General features: G+C 40.5%; 1 protein-coding gene across 1 annotated transcript; it reads right to left on the bottom strand.

Annotated features, from left to right (window-relative positions):
- Positions 1–4,249: 4,249 nt before the first annotated feature.
- Positions 4,250–12,352, bottom strand: aoc2 (amine oxidase copper containing 2). Its single transcript, XM_088318062.1, has 5 exons — positions 10,758–12,352; positions 5,689–5,807; positions 5,364–5,530; positions 4,924–5,056; positions 4,250–4,807 (listed from the first exon to the last, which is right to left on the bottom strand). The coding sequence occupies exons 1-5, from the start codon at positions 12,307–12,309 to the stop codon at positions 4,523–4,525; spliced, it is 2,256 nt and encodes a 751-aa protein (XP_088174188.1). The 5' UTR covers positions 12,310–12,352; the 3' UTR covers positions 4,250–4,522.
- Between the last annotated feature and the right edge of the window lie 1,050 nt (positions 12,353–13,402).

Here is a 13,402-nt window from a genome sequence, read left to right as displayed (position 1 = left end):
GAGTAAAAAGTCTCATCCACTCATACACAACTTTCACTCAACTTTCACGTGCATACAGATAATAAAACACTGGCACACAACCCCCTTGAAAAAAAAAGGATTTCCTCAGTGGCCATCAATAGGTACCAATGTCCCCTGGCGGGCTCCGTAAATCGGTCTCTCAAAGTAAAATAATTTACCACACACCTGCATAAATAAGTTTTCTTTCCACAAGTGGCCATCACTAGGCTTCTCAAATAAGCAAGTGAACATTGCAGAAGTTTGAAAACGTCTTATCAGGGAATAATGGAGGCCTGATTCCATTTATCTGATTTACTGAGAGAAGCGCACAAATGCACCTATGCTTTGCTAAAACAAAGGAGTGACATTTTTGTGGAAACATTGATAATGTGAAACAAAATGCTGTTTATGAACTTCAACCAGACTATGTTGCACTGTGCTGTCATATGTAACTCCATGATTGGGTGTAAACATCCAAACAAAAGTGAGAGCTACACTAAGTAACACCGTAACATATTTTATGTAAAGAGCATAACAAGGTACCCACATTAGCTTCGCTAACAAAGCCATTTTTGTTGAAGTAATGAAATGAGAAAAATACTGACCATCTAAGTACACCGGCATGATTGTTGCATTATGCTGATGTGATTAAGCAAAATGTATATGAGGGGAGGGAACTCAACCGCAGAAGTGAGCGGGCCTTGTACTGATCGGGATAGAACAGCCTACAGAACAGGTCTGGACTTGGTCCCTTGTTACATGAGATGGGCGGAAGTATGATGTCACCGGATATCTTGGGGGGTGAGACTAGAACGATGACGTCAACCCGAACATGTCTGGGCCTTGTATTGATGGGGAGAGAAGGGTATACAGAACAAGTCTGGACTCGTTCCTTCGCTAGATGAGATGGGAGGAAGTATGATGTCACCAGATGCCCACATAAGGGCAGGGCGTGGGACCGGAAGTGACATCGCAAGGGACGGAACTGCAAATATGATGGCAACCAGGATGTGAAATCCCAAATTGCAGAACCAAGAAGTAAGGCCGCACCCAGAAATAACGTAGCAAGGGTTGTGGCTGAGGGAGGAACCGGAAGTGACCAGGAAATGGGCCATCCAATTGCAGAGCACACAAAGACAAACAACCTTCAAACTTCACAATTTTGATTGTTCAATCAACTTAGCATGCATGCTTTGGTAATGTGGGAGTAAACCGGAGTACCCGGAAGAAAACCACGGCGGCATGGGGAAAACCTCCAAACTCCACACAGGAAGGCCGGAGCTGCAATCAAACCTGCAACTATGTTTTGTGAGGCAGTCGTTCTAACCAGTTGTCCACCATACCATCTGTATCGATATATTGAATATGTCTAAAATATCACACTGGCTGGGGATCGAATCCCCAACCTCTGAGTTGGGAGACGACCACTACCATGCCACTCCATTATCATTGTCATTATTTAAAAGTTATATACTTTTAAACTATTTTGTAGTGCACAAAAAAAAAAAAATAATAATAATAAGTTATTGTATCGGACATACAGAGCAGGAAATTAGCGGTGATTGATCTTGGTTGAAAATTTTTATATCATGCATCACTGATTACAATTATTATTAATGAGGTATTGGCAAATCAAAAACAGACAAAAAAAAACATACATATATATCTGTAGAGTGCAGAGATCTTGTAGAGGTCTTTAAACGCACCATTATTTGCAAAAATTGCCAGTCGCCTACTATATTACCTTATCCAACAGGGGTCACTAAATATTCCTGCATCAACTTCTGTCTTGGTTGAATCTTTGTAAATTACTTTTTATAGAGTAAGGAAGTTAAAATTAACTCCTTAAAAATTATACTCATAATTACACATCGTTCTGTTTTTAAACGGGTTCAAACATTTAACTTATTTTTTCATACAATATACTACAATGAGCCACCTTTCCAATATTCTGCTATTGGCTGGCAACCAGTTCAGGGTGTCCCCCGCCGACTGCCCGAAGATAGCTGGGATAAGCTCCAGCACCCCCCGCGACCCTACTGAGGAGAAGCGGTACAGATAATATATGGATGTATATTGGCGGTACTTGGCTGGTAAAGTACTACCGTCGCCTTGCAGGGTTCGCGGTTAACCGCTTCCCGATTGCCCGGGGCAAGTGAAATTTGGCCACGGGCAAGGTAAAATTATGGGCAATTTACCCGACCGGGCAAGCATTTTTTAAAGCAGCCAAATATCTTTAATTTCGACGAAAACTGTGGTGTGATCTGTTTGTAGTCACTGTATGGTGATGGTTTAACCCAGACACCCCCTTATGTTGTGGTATGGTCCATTGACCTTATCGGGGGCAATGGGCGGGCGCTACGGGGATCAGTAAGTTCAGTGAATGTCGAGTTAAAGTGAACGTCAATAAATCCCGCAGTATTGGAACTCGCTGTAGTTGCATCCTCATTTGAAGTTTGAAAAACACAACAAAAACCTACGATATTTCGGCCGAAAATTGACAGCCGGAAGTTTTCTTACCTTCTGCGCATCTTTCTGCGCATGTTTACAAGTGGCGACGAGTTCGTTCAAATCCGAACACTTCGGATTCCTCTGACATGACTAAACTAAAATAGCTCGCATATTTTTAAGTAGACAATTCAGTTGTGAGTAAGGAAGGGAGTAATATTTGATTATTGGCTATTAATTCATTAGCTCCATGATGTGACCTGACATAGTGTCAGTGACTGTGTTCTGTTTATGCTATGAAACTTATGGAGGCAGCGCCACAGGCATTGGTCTTAAAGGAATACACAAATTTCCCACACTCATAATTTACTCATGTGATTACTCAATTAATAGGCTCTCCTGGACTTAAAATTGATAATCTGGATTGCTGTAATATCATTTTCCCAATTTAACATGCAGATTTGTTAATTATTAAAACTACAATTAACATTTTCAATAACTGCACAGGATGATACATGCTGTCGTGAGCAGGGTTTCATGGTTGATGATGAAAACAACATTAATTTATGCTATTTACATTTGTGGCACACATTTTACAACCATAAACATTTTATTCTTCGTCTAGCTTTCACAGGACCTGTTCTACCTGCCACCTGCCAGCTCCTTAAGGACATATGCTTCATTGACTGTTTCTTAATGCCTGCAACGTCTGCAACATAGAACTCATGAAGGAATAACATCATCCTGGGTCAGCAGACACCTAATTAATGTGTTAATACATGATACATTTTTATATAAGCAACCCTTATGATTATAACGTATTTTTAATTCTTTCTAGGCAGGAACTGTCCGTACAAAAAATTCATGCAATTTGTAATTAGACACTTTGTCATTCAAAAAGTCACTCAGGGCAAGGTAATTTAATCTTCGGGCAAGAGAAAAAAAATTGTCACTTGCCCAAGTTGGGCAAGTAATTTGGCCACTCGGGCAAGGCAAATTTTAGTGGCACTTGCCCTATGGGCAAGCAGTTTTTAAAGTTAACCTCGAACCCTGCCTTGTGGTCTGAATGTGTAGCTAGATTTCTCAGCTCTGTTGCCTAAAACGGCGACCAATTCCCACAAAGAGTGAAATGCATATCACAACTCTTGTCCACAACCTGTGAAAGTATAAGTGTTCTGCGCAATGTTTTGGATTTATTGCTATAAAACGTGAGTTCTTATGAGCACCCACAAAATAAAAAGTTCTCTACTTTCGCAGGCTGAAGTGGACAAAAGCAAGAATGCGCACACCAAACCAACTGGTTATTTGATCCCTATACCGAAGTGTACCGCCATCTTTAAACACTTGACGGTGCTAGAGAGCTACACAGTCAAACACTGCATAGAGCACACAGTTTTATCGCAGCTGCCATAAGGTACATTAAAATCAAGATGCACACGCTGTCCAGTCACTTCAAAGACAATATCAAATGTGTTATGCGTGTGCCTTTTATCCAGCGATTTTTATTGTGTGGACCCAACACATTACAGACCAGGCACATTGGTGATCCATTTATGCTCAGTATTTGTGATATAAATCATTCATTTATTTTCTACTGCTTACTCTGTTTAGGTTCATGAGTGAGCTGGAGCCCTAGCTTGCTGACTGTAGAACATGGATGTTTGGTCAGCTGTTGGAGTGCTTAGAGAAAACACAACTTGTGGAATTACACAGTAAGTAGAAGTATATCCAAGTGTATATGACACATTCAATGAATAGTCGAAAAATACCTTCAGAATACAAATAACGTACTTTTTAACTCGAAATAAGTGAAACTCCGCTGTTAACTCAGCAGTTATCTTTTTATGCATTTAGTGTGACTCCATTATTACCACACTATTCCTTTTTGCAAGTTTAGAAAAGACAGACACCACACAAAGACCTACTAAAATATCATTCGTGAGCATAAGAGCGCGTGTGTATAGGTGTGTGTGTGTGTTTTATGTGGCCCTTTATTTTTACCGGATGAAACATCTCCATTACCCCTAAAATGTTTGTTGCACCTTCAATACCACAAACACTAAGTCTTCTCTGCTTAGTCCTCGAACTTCATGGCAGCTTCAAAGCCATCGTAGGTGAAGGGTTCCAACACAGGGCTGCAGGTCTCTTGAGCAAGGCAGCCCATCCTGTTGTTGTCACAGCTTTCCTCACTGCCTGGACTGAAATACACCCCATCAGCTGAGTGAATGGAAGGGTCCTCATCAAAGTAGTTATGGGGTCGCAGTAAGACACCACCACCATTGCCCACAGTTACAGTGTTTGGGATATCTTCGGCATGTGGGATGTGGAGAAATCCAGTGGTCACCCAGGCAACCAGATCCTATAATAAACATTCAAACAATTAGGCAGATATTTCCGCCAACAAAACCAGAGCTGCATACTCAATGTCTTAGGTGTACATTCGAATCAGTATTTGAGGATTCAGTCGCAACAAACCTCATCTTCAATGTTTTCATTGTCTTCGATGTACTTGCTGAAGTCGACTGCTGGGCTCCACATATTGTTTTGATTATACAAACTGCTGCTGGTCTGCTCTAAATCCTTATGCTTTGTGATAGCAACCTTATACCTGCGCACAAATGACAAGAGGATCCAGAGGAATAGGTGAAAAAGAAATGGGAGAGACAGACAGAATGTCTGCCACAGAGCAAGACCACAAATACAATACAAACTAACCAACTAAAAAAATATCAAATTTCATTAGGCACAATCTTTAGGCAGTCCATGTTCCATTTGTATTGCTGGGAATGTGAAGAACTATAATTAAACACAAAAAACATGCAATGTGACACTTCTTCTAATTGATCATTTTCTTTTCTCCTATTATAATGTTCACATTATAATTTAAAGATCTCACTGAAGCTGTTTGGGCTCACCTGGCCCAGGACATGGCTCGTTCCTCGGTCTCACTTTCCGGGAGATGATCTCCAGTGAAGCTTATTACTTGGAGTCGATACGAACGCTGATGACCCCAAACATTAGTTTTGTTGCTTGCAATGTGCAGGTAGCGAGGAGTTTTTGTACCTTGACGCAGAGCTGCCTCCTGCAGAAGGGGCCACATCAGTTCATCAGACATGATCAAATCTGTTTTGGTTAGAGTACTATATTTGACGAGGTTATAAATTCCAACAAATAGTCTCTTGAGTGTGGAATAATTTTATGACATGCACATAAAACAGAATTATGATGGAAAAAGTTTACCTTCTCCGTTTTAAGTTGCTTCTCCACCAGCTGAGGAACCATCGCATAGCGATCGGGCATCCATGGTAATGTCACATTCACAAACTCCATATCTTTGGTTTGGAACACATTCTTCACTCCTGAAAAAATATATATTCAAATATTTAAAACATATTTTGTAAACACATTTTTGTAATATAACCAATGCTCCATAATGTGAAACCTAAACATGTGTTATCTATACAAAGTATGTGAAAGTTGTAACACGGGTCAGATGTCAGATACCCAAATTATTTTTAGGATTTGACAAGTTTAAACTCAATTGTGATTAATCACAGATTGCACAGCCTGCTTTTTCGTTAAACTCATCAAACATATGTCATGTTATGCGCTTATTTTGCTATATTTCTTCACTGAGATTGTCATATTTTTTTAGCTGCTATCTCTGAGCCATGCTAGCTCATTGTGAATGCACTTTGGGACAGTTGTAACAAACCTGCCTGGGGTCAATTATAATATTACACAATTTATCACAAGTTGAATTTGACTGAATAAATTTAATACAAATTTGACCAGCAACATTTGAGTTGGCATATTCCCATGTAACTGATAATGCAGGTCCATCTCTATCAACCAACCAAAGTTCTCTTCCAAGCCTCTGGCCCAATTACCGTCCATGCCTCGTCTCTGAATACTAACCGTAGCGCTGCTCCCGCTATGAACTAAGCCACTCAAAAGGCCAGAGTCTCGACTGAAAAAAAGACAATTGACTCAGACCATGGGGTCAATTTGAACATTTCACTCCTTGTATTCGAGATTAAATCATGCATTTTCTGTTTGTGTTCCAAAGGCATTTTCTATGCAATTTATTCAACACTTCAAGCTAGTTTGCATCGCGGTTTGAAGACCCTAGATTGAAAGAGCTCAAAGTTAGAGACACAAAAGTCAATTGTAATCCTGTTTCCCCATTTATTCGATTATCTCCAACTTCTGTGTTCTTGTGTCACAAGGCATTTTAATTAATCAATCTTGTTATTGTCTCTGTCACTGATACCAGTCCATCCGTAGAAAACAGCAGTACGTGGCATGTGTTTGTAGCCTTTTGAGGAAATACAATGTCTAGTTCATGTTGGTCCTCTAGTTGAGTGTACTGTTCAGATCGTCTATTTCTATTGCTCCACTCATTGTGCTCCCCATAATAATAATGGGCTTTGTGGTTTCTGATCCTCCTTAAATTTACCACTCGCTCCACGATCTCTACAGATTATTATCATTCATCCCCTCGCCACCCCTCTTTCAGCTCACTCTGAAGTTTTCACTCTCGCTTACAACATCCTAGCAACGACCTAGAACAAATTGAAAACACTCTATTACTGCATGCAAGGCTAGTCCTCTGTGATGGTACTGACCCGAGGGAGTTTTTTTTAATTTATTTTTTATTTTATACACACACACACACATATATACATTTTCCTGATGAAGCACACTTGTTTATTTGGCATTGGCATTCCATTGACATTTTTTTCATTTTATTTAGCATTTTGCTTACAGGCGACTAGCTCCTTTGCACATGGCATTATTTATATTATTTACAAGATACCTTTACACAAATCTAGGCCTTTGCACATGGCATTACAGCATCTCGGCACAATATATTTGCAGGAAAAGATTTTGTGAGAGGTACTCTTTTTCTCCTGTTCTTTATGACATAGTTAAAGTCATGCAAAGCAAGCTATTTTGACTGTTTATTCAAATGATTTTTGTACTTTTATTTTTCATTAGAAGTAATGTGTACCAGTTGGTCAATTAAAAAAAGCTGTTAATATGCATTTCTTTCATTTATTTTGATTTTGGTCCTCAGGGGGAATTTATTGCGCATTTATCGTTACCGAGGTAAAATCGCCCAATTTATCGCGATATTGATTTTAGGTCATATCGCCCAGCCCTACCTTATGCTGAAGGTGATGAACACGTTTTGTGATTGGTTATTCACTCGTGAGGGGGCAGCGGTATGTGGAATCAACACACCCGAAAATCATACCTGCCGACAGTTCAAAAATCTATAATATATTCTTGCTTTTTTAAACCACAATTGCAGAAGGAGGGAAAAGTGTGGATTTAATTGCAGATACACTTAATAGGCCCTTTTCAAGACGGACCTTTCGTCCAACAGTCACTCATTACTCTGTAATTGTGTTTCTGTATATTCTTTGTCCAGCCGTGGTGTCATAAATGATGGTATTATGAGGGGGATTTATACAAGTCGGACTAAGGAGGTCTTCACTGAAGGCCTACATGTGAAATGCATAGCCCGCCACTGCTGAATTGTGATTAGAACAGAGCCCAAAAGAACTTGAAAATGAAGTCGCAGAAAATAATTTCCAAAACACTAGGGTGCTGAACCTGTAAGCTAGCAACAATTGCTCCTATCACAAGTGATGTGTGTGACGGGCAAATCAGCGACCATAAAGCTTTGCTCGTTGTATTTGAGCCACAGAGGACGGACGTGCTGGGAGGAACATTATGCTGCCCTGAACATAGAGTGAACAAGTGACACAATTCCCAGCACGAGGAGCAAGGCAAGTATTTAAGCCCGTAACCAAAACAATCATAGAAAGGTTCTTTCACATTTACAAACTTCAACCAAATGCAAGTAGTTTTAAAATGAGTTCAGGTGTTTTTCCTGTCGCCTACACTTGGATCAATTTGATTTTATTAAAATATATGCAGGAATCAATATATACAGGAAGCTCAATTTACGAACAGGTTTCGTTCCTACACTGGCAATGTAACCCGATTTTCCGTGTAAATCGAAATGAACGCGTTAATACTTACTTAATCTCTAAATAGATCCAAATACACGTTTCCTACTTCAGATAAGTTAAATGAAATTGATAAAAAATAAGTAAATGTATAAAGAAATAAATAAATCAGATACTGTACTTATCAACACAGCTGAAAGTGGGGCCATGATGTGAAAAAGGTTTTTGTGTAAGCGTTCACGTTACATTATAAATGGGAGTGCGGTGTGAAAATGTAGCATCCCCAAAGTGACACGCATGTGCAGTGGAGTTTACAGAAGTAAGTGCGGTCCAGCGTGTGGGCATTTCTACCGTGGAGCGATTCGATAAGGGGTGGAAATACAGTATTTGGGTGTAATGATGAGGCGAGGCTTTTCAATCTCATTTTATAGAGATGTCACTAAAGATGAGGTCACGTCATTGCCGTGCATAAAAATTGAGAAGCTGAACTATTACTATCCCCATAAATGTCCTCTTTATGCTTCATGTTTCAAGTGGGATTTAATTCAAGTGAAATATAAAGTCAATACTCAAAACAACTTTGGAAATTCAATCTCCCAGCTGACAGCAATCTCTTATTTATCTATTTTTTTCAGCACCCTATTTCCTCAACGCGCTTTGGGCTCCGGATGATGGCAGTGATGGATACATGTGGCCTGGCCGTTCCGGCTGCAGTTGGATTTGAAAAAAATCCCATACGTATCCAATCTACGAGCACATGTGAAAGTGGCCCAAGTCGGATTTGAAAAAAAATAGAAATGAGCCATCCGACTGTCATGAAAAAAAAATCAGATCTGGGTTGCATATGGGCAAAAAAATCTGATCTGGGTTGCATTGCCTGCAGTGAGTGAGTGCACGTAGTAACTTGAGGACTTCCTGCACAGCAATGTGAAGCTGTCTCAAGACACTGCTAGGTTTCTTGTTTTTAGAGCTACAGCTCTCGAATATTTTTGGAATACGGATATATCCTTGTCCCAGTCCCAGCAGTCCCTTTCACGCATTCTCATTAAGACTCTGCAACTAACTATAATGGCCGGAGAATGTCTGAAATCCATATGGCACCAACTAAAAATAAGATGACTTTACAGGCAGTGTAAAAGAGTTTATCAAACATAGTCCAGTGCCTACTCTCTAAGCTGCCTCGAGATAAACCTGTCATGTTATTGTCATTATCCACACCGCTTAGCCTGTACAGGGTCGCGGGAGGGTGCTGGAGCCTATCCCAGCTGACTACGGGCGAAAGGCGCACTACACTCTGAACTGGTCGCCAGCCAGTCACAGGGTAGACATAGACACCGTCACTGAGTGGGAACTGAACCCACGCTGCCCGCACACAACTCGGGCAAGTGTACCACTACACCATTAGTGACGAGATGATTTTCTTTTTTCTTGAAATTAAAATAACCAAATTAAACAAAATTTAATATTCACATTCTGAGACTTGTGTTTTCTGCTGCTATTGTGCCGTGCACCAGCAGTGGAATGTGGTTGGAACAAAGTCTGATATGAACATAAATACAAACAGTACTGTACTCATTTCAATATTATTTTCAATTTAAATTGTTTCAAAAGCTTAAGCATGCAATGTTTGTTTCTTTGTTGTGCTACTATGATTACATTTTATACATTGACTACATATTTCACCATCAAATAACAAAGGATGTCAAGAGTTTTTATCTTCCTTCCTTTTTCTTATTTATGAAACATTTACCGGGCCAATATGATCCACAATAACAGGATCAAAGTCTGATCCATTTAAGGGCCTCAGAAGGTTGATCCTGTAATTTGGCGACAAATGCTTCTGTTGAAAGCCATGAATTCCCACAGTAGATAAAACAAATATCAAAGTATCAAAGTAAATGTAGAAAAAAATTTTTTATTTGATGCAATAATGACTATACTGCAACTTAAAATAAAATGTATAAAAACTTTGCACTGTTGAGACTGCCAGTTGGTTTCACTGATTCCTTTCTTTCAGAATCAGGTCAAATATATATTAGTGCAGTTATTTTGGAGCGGTTGCCCCCTGGGAGAGATCCCCTACAAAGCCTAAAAGGAACAAGTTCATGGGAAACTCGGGCTCCGCCGAACCCTCATTTTTTTTTTTTTTAAATCTCACAGCGACAGTAAGGGAACCCACTTGTGTCACGAATTGCTGTTAGACACATAACATGAGCTGTTACCATGTGCCCGATAAACAAATAAGGCTGAACCCCAAAAATATGTTTTCATTGTTTACTCAGATGAATCATTGTTTTTGTTTACCATATAAGGCAACTTCACACTCACCCAACACATCGAGATCCACCTTGAAGTTGATGAAGTGCGTGTGGATGTTCCCCAGGACATTTTCTGCCACCTGGTGGCCGTGTTTTAAACTGCCATCCACCAGATAAGATGACGAGATGTATCCTGTGGCATGCACCTTGGTTTCCACAGATCCACTTTGGTAGAAAATGAAATCCCACATGTAGTCATAATTTCCTATGGCAGTGATAGTCCTGAACACCAATGCGCTGTTCACCATCCCTCCATAACTATTACTAAAAAAGTCAGAGAAGTGTCTCCTCAGAGGCTGACCAAAGTTGTGCTCAAAGATACAAATTGAATTCCTGGTTCTAACTGATGATTTTACGTCGATGTAGCGGTGTGTGTCAACATAGGTGGCTTCATAGGGGCAATCGGTTCCACGGACGAGTTCATGTGCAAAACGACCTATTCCGATGCTGGAGTCTAAAAACTTGGTCACAATCATCCCAGGTGTCACTGACCCGTACACCGACATGGCTTCCTGTACGCTCAGCTCATACGCAATCCGTTCTCCCTTAAAGCGCACGTCAAAGACTCGCATGCCAGTGAGGGAACTCAAGCCAAAAGCAAAGCTCCAGTCCAAATAGAGGACATGGTTACCGCTGACACTGAAGCGTTTTCCCTCTGTGTAGTATTGCAGCGGGCTCAGCTGCAGAGGCTTATTCCTGGGCTTCAGAGAACCATAATCAGCTGTCTCCTTGTAAATTATTCTTTTAACAGACCCGGCAACATATTTCTTTTGAAGTTCTTTTACCGTGTTGAAATATTGACCGTTATACAGAAGTTTCTCCACTTTCCATTCAGATTCATTAACGCTCCCGTGATTGACGAGAACCTCGAAACCCACTGGGTGGATGTACATGCCGCTCATGTTTCTGAAGAAAGACACCCACGTTTTTCTGTCTCCTGATCGCACTCCGCGGGGCATTTGTTCGAATGGGAGTATCTTCTTGTTGGCACCGAAGCTCTCTTTCATGAGTTCCGGCAGCTTGGAGAATAATTCTTGCTCCAGAAATTTCGACATCAATTCATACTCTCCAATGCTGACCGTGCGTGTGTTGATTGGCAGCTCCGTCTTGTACTTCTTCTTGGTGACATCGTGAAGGTATGTGGGGTCAGGAAGAGGCCCTACTACATACTCCTTAATGAGACCCATGGCTCCGTGAAAGACCACCACGGTGGCTTCGCGCAATGGCTTGGAAGCGCCTCCGTCCAAGTAAGACAAAACGTCCACCTTCTTGGGCAGAGAAAGGTCTATTAAGAACAAAAAGTTTTCAGAGGGTTTGGTTAGCTGCCCGGTTGAGATATCCAAGTCCTTCTGTTTGAGCATGTACCGTTGGACCTGCAAGTACTCCTCCGGAGTGAGATCAGCAAACACGCGGCTGCGCTCGTCGTGTTTTCCCCTCAGAGGATGCACACGCTGGGAGGAACATTTGGGTGCTCGGCTAGAATATATTCCAATCAGAATAATATTCAAAAGAAGAGAGACGAGGACAAAAAGAAATATAATCCATTTCACCAGGGAATTCATCTTGTGGTCTACAATGTGAGGCAGTTGTTCATGAAAAGGAGAAGTGAGCACTGAGCAGAGTGGAATGGTGAGAAGATTTTGTGAGCCCCTCCCCTTCTGCTCAGGTCCCTGCCCCCCTCATGATTATCTGGGGATCCAGTGGCAGAGTGTGGGGTGCCGACACTCGAGGCAGAGGAAAAGGAGGAGTAAAGTGTTTTCGTCACCTTATCCAGGGGTGGGCCACGTCTGGCCAGCTCTCTTCTTTCATACGGCCCACCGAATATTACACTATCAAGAGTCCTGTAATTTGTGTGTTGTTAATTTCCGAAATAGTTATACAGTATCGACAATAATAGTTTGAATTGGATGATTGAATAGTCGTGGAAAAAACACATTTCTATATATTGAGCAATGTTTTTGATATTTTTATGAATTCATTTGTATGTACATTTGCATATTTGTATTCATTCTCTATTGAGTTTTCTATTGAGTTTTTCTGCATTTATTTTACCAAATAATCGGTCAACGACAGAGGTGTCAAAAGTAATAACATTCATTACTCAAGCATAGATATTGGGATTTTAAAAAAGTCTAGTCGAAGTTGAATTACCATCTTTAAAAGTGTAAAAGTAACGGGTTTTAACACTATCTATTTGCCCTGATAGTGTAAACACAGTTTTGTGATTAATCTCGTCTTTGTGGAAGAATAATAAATGAGATGAATACACACCAACCCAAAATGTTTGACATGACTTGTAGGACAGTATCTATTGTTTAAGTCTTTTAATTTGTGTTCTAATTTCCTGCTAATTCATATGACACAATATGGAAAGGGCTTTGTCACAGCTACAGCTGTTGTGAAATGCGCTGTATAAATAAAGTTGTATTGTACATTGTATTGTAAAAGAGTGAGCCACATCACAGTGGCATATCGTGCACTACTCCACCTCCCCACAAAAACATTTTTTTAAAGGTCAGGCCCATCATGATTATGTTATATTAAATTGTTATCTGCAATTGGCTGGCAACCAGTTCGGAGTGTATACGGCCTGATGACAACTCGGATAGGCCCCAGTACGCCTGTGATGTTTGTGAGGATAAGCAGCTTGGATAA

Source organism: Idiotropiscis lumnitzeri, chromosome 15 (genome assembly GCF_059441095.1).
Source record: "Idiotropiscis lumnitzeri isolate Australia: NSW breed Sydney's pygmy pipehorse chromosome 15, RoL_Ilum_1.0, whole genome shotgun sequence".
NCBI classification, from domain to species: Eukaryota; Metazoa; Chordata; class Actinopteri; order Syngnathiformes; family Syngnathidae; genus Idiotropiscis; species Idiotropiscis lumnitzeri.
This window is presented reverse-complemented; position numbering and strand designations above follow the sequence as displayed.

Bases quoted from the DNA above. Each gene is read 5' to 3' on its own strand.
- aoc2 (XM_088318062.1), bottom strand. From the start codon at position 12,309: ATGAATTCCCTGGTGAAATGGATTATATTTCTTTTTGTCCTCGTCTCT. The intron at 5,808-10,757 runs GTGAGTGTGAAG...ATATTTTTTCAG, and splicing joins GGTGGATCTCGATGTGTTGG to GAGTGAAGAATGTGTTCCAA. The intron at 5,057-5,363 runs GTGAGCCCAAAC...ATTTGTGCGCAG, and splicing joins CGAGCCATGTCCTGGGCCAG to GTATAAGGTTGCTATCACAA.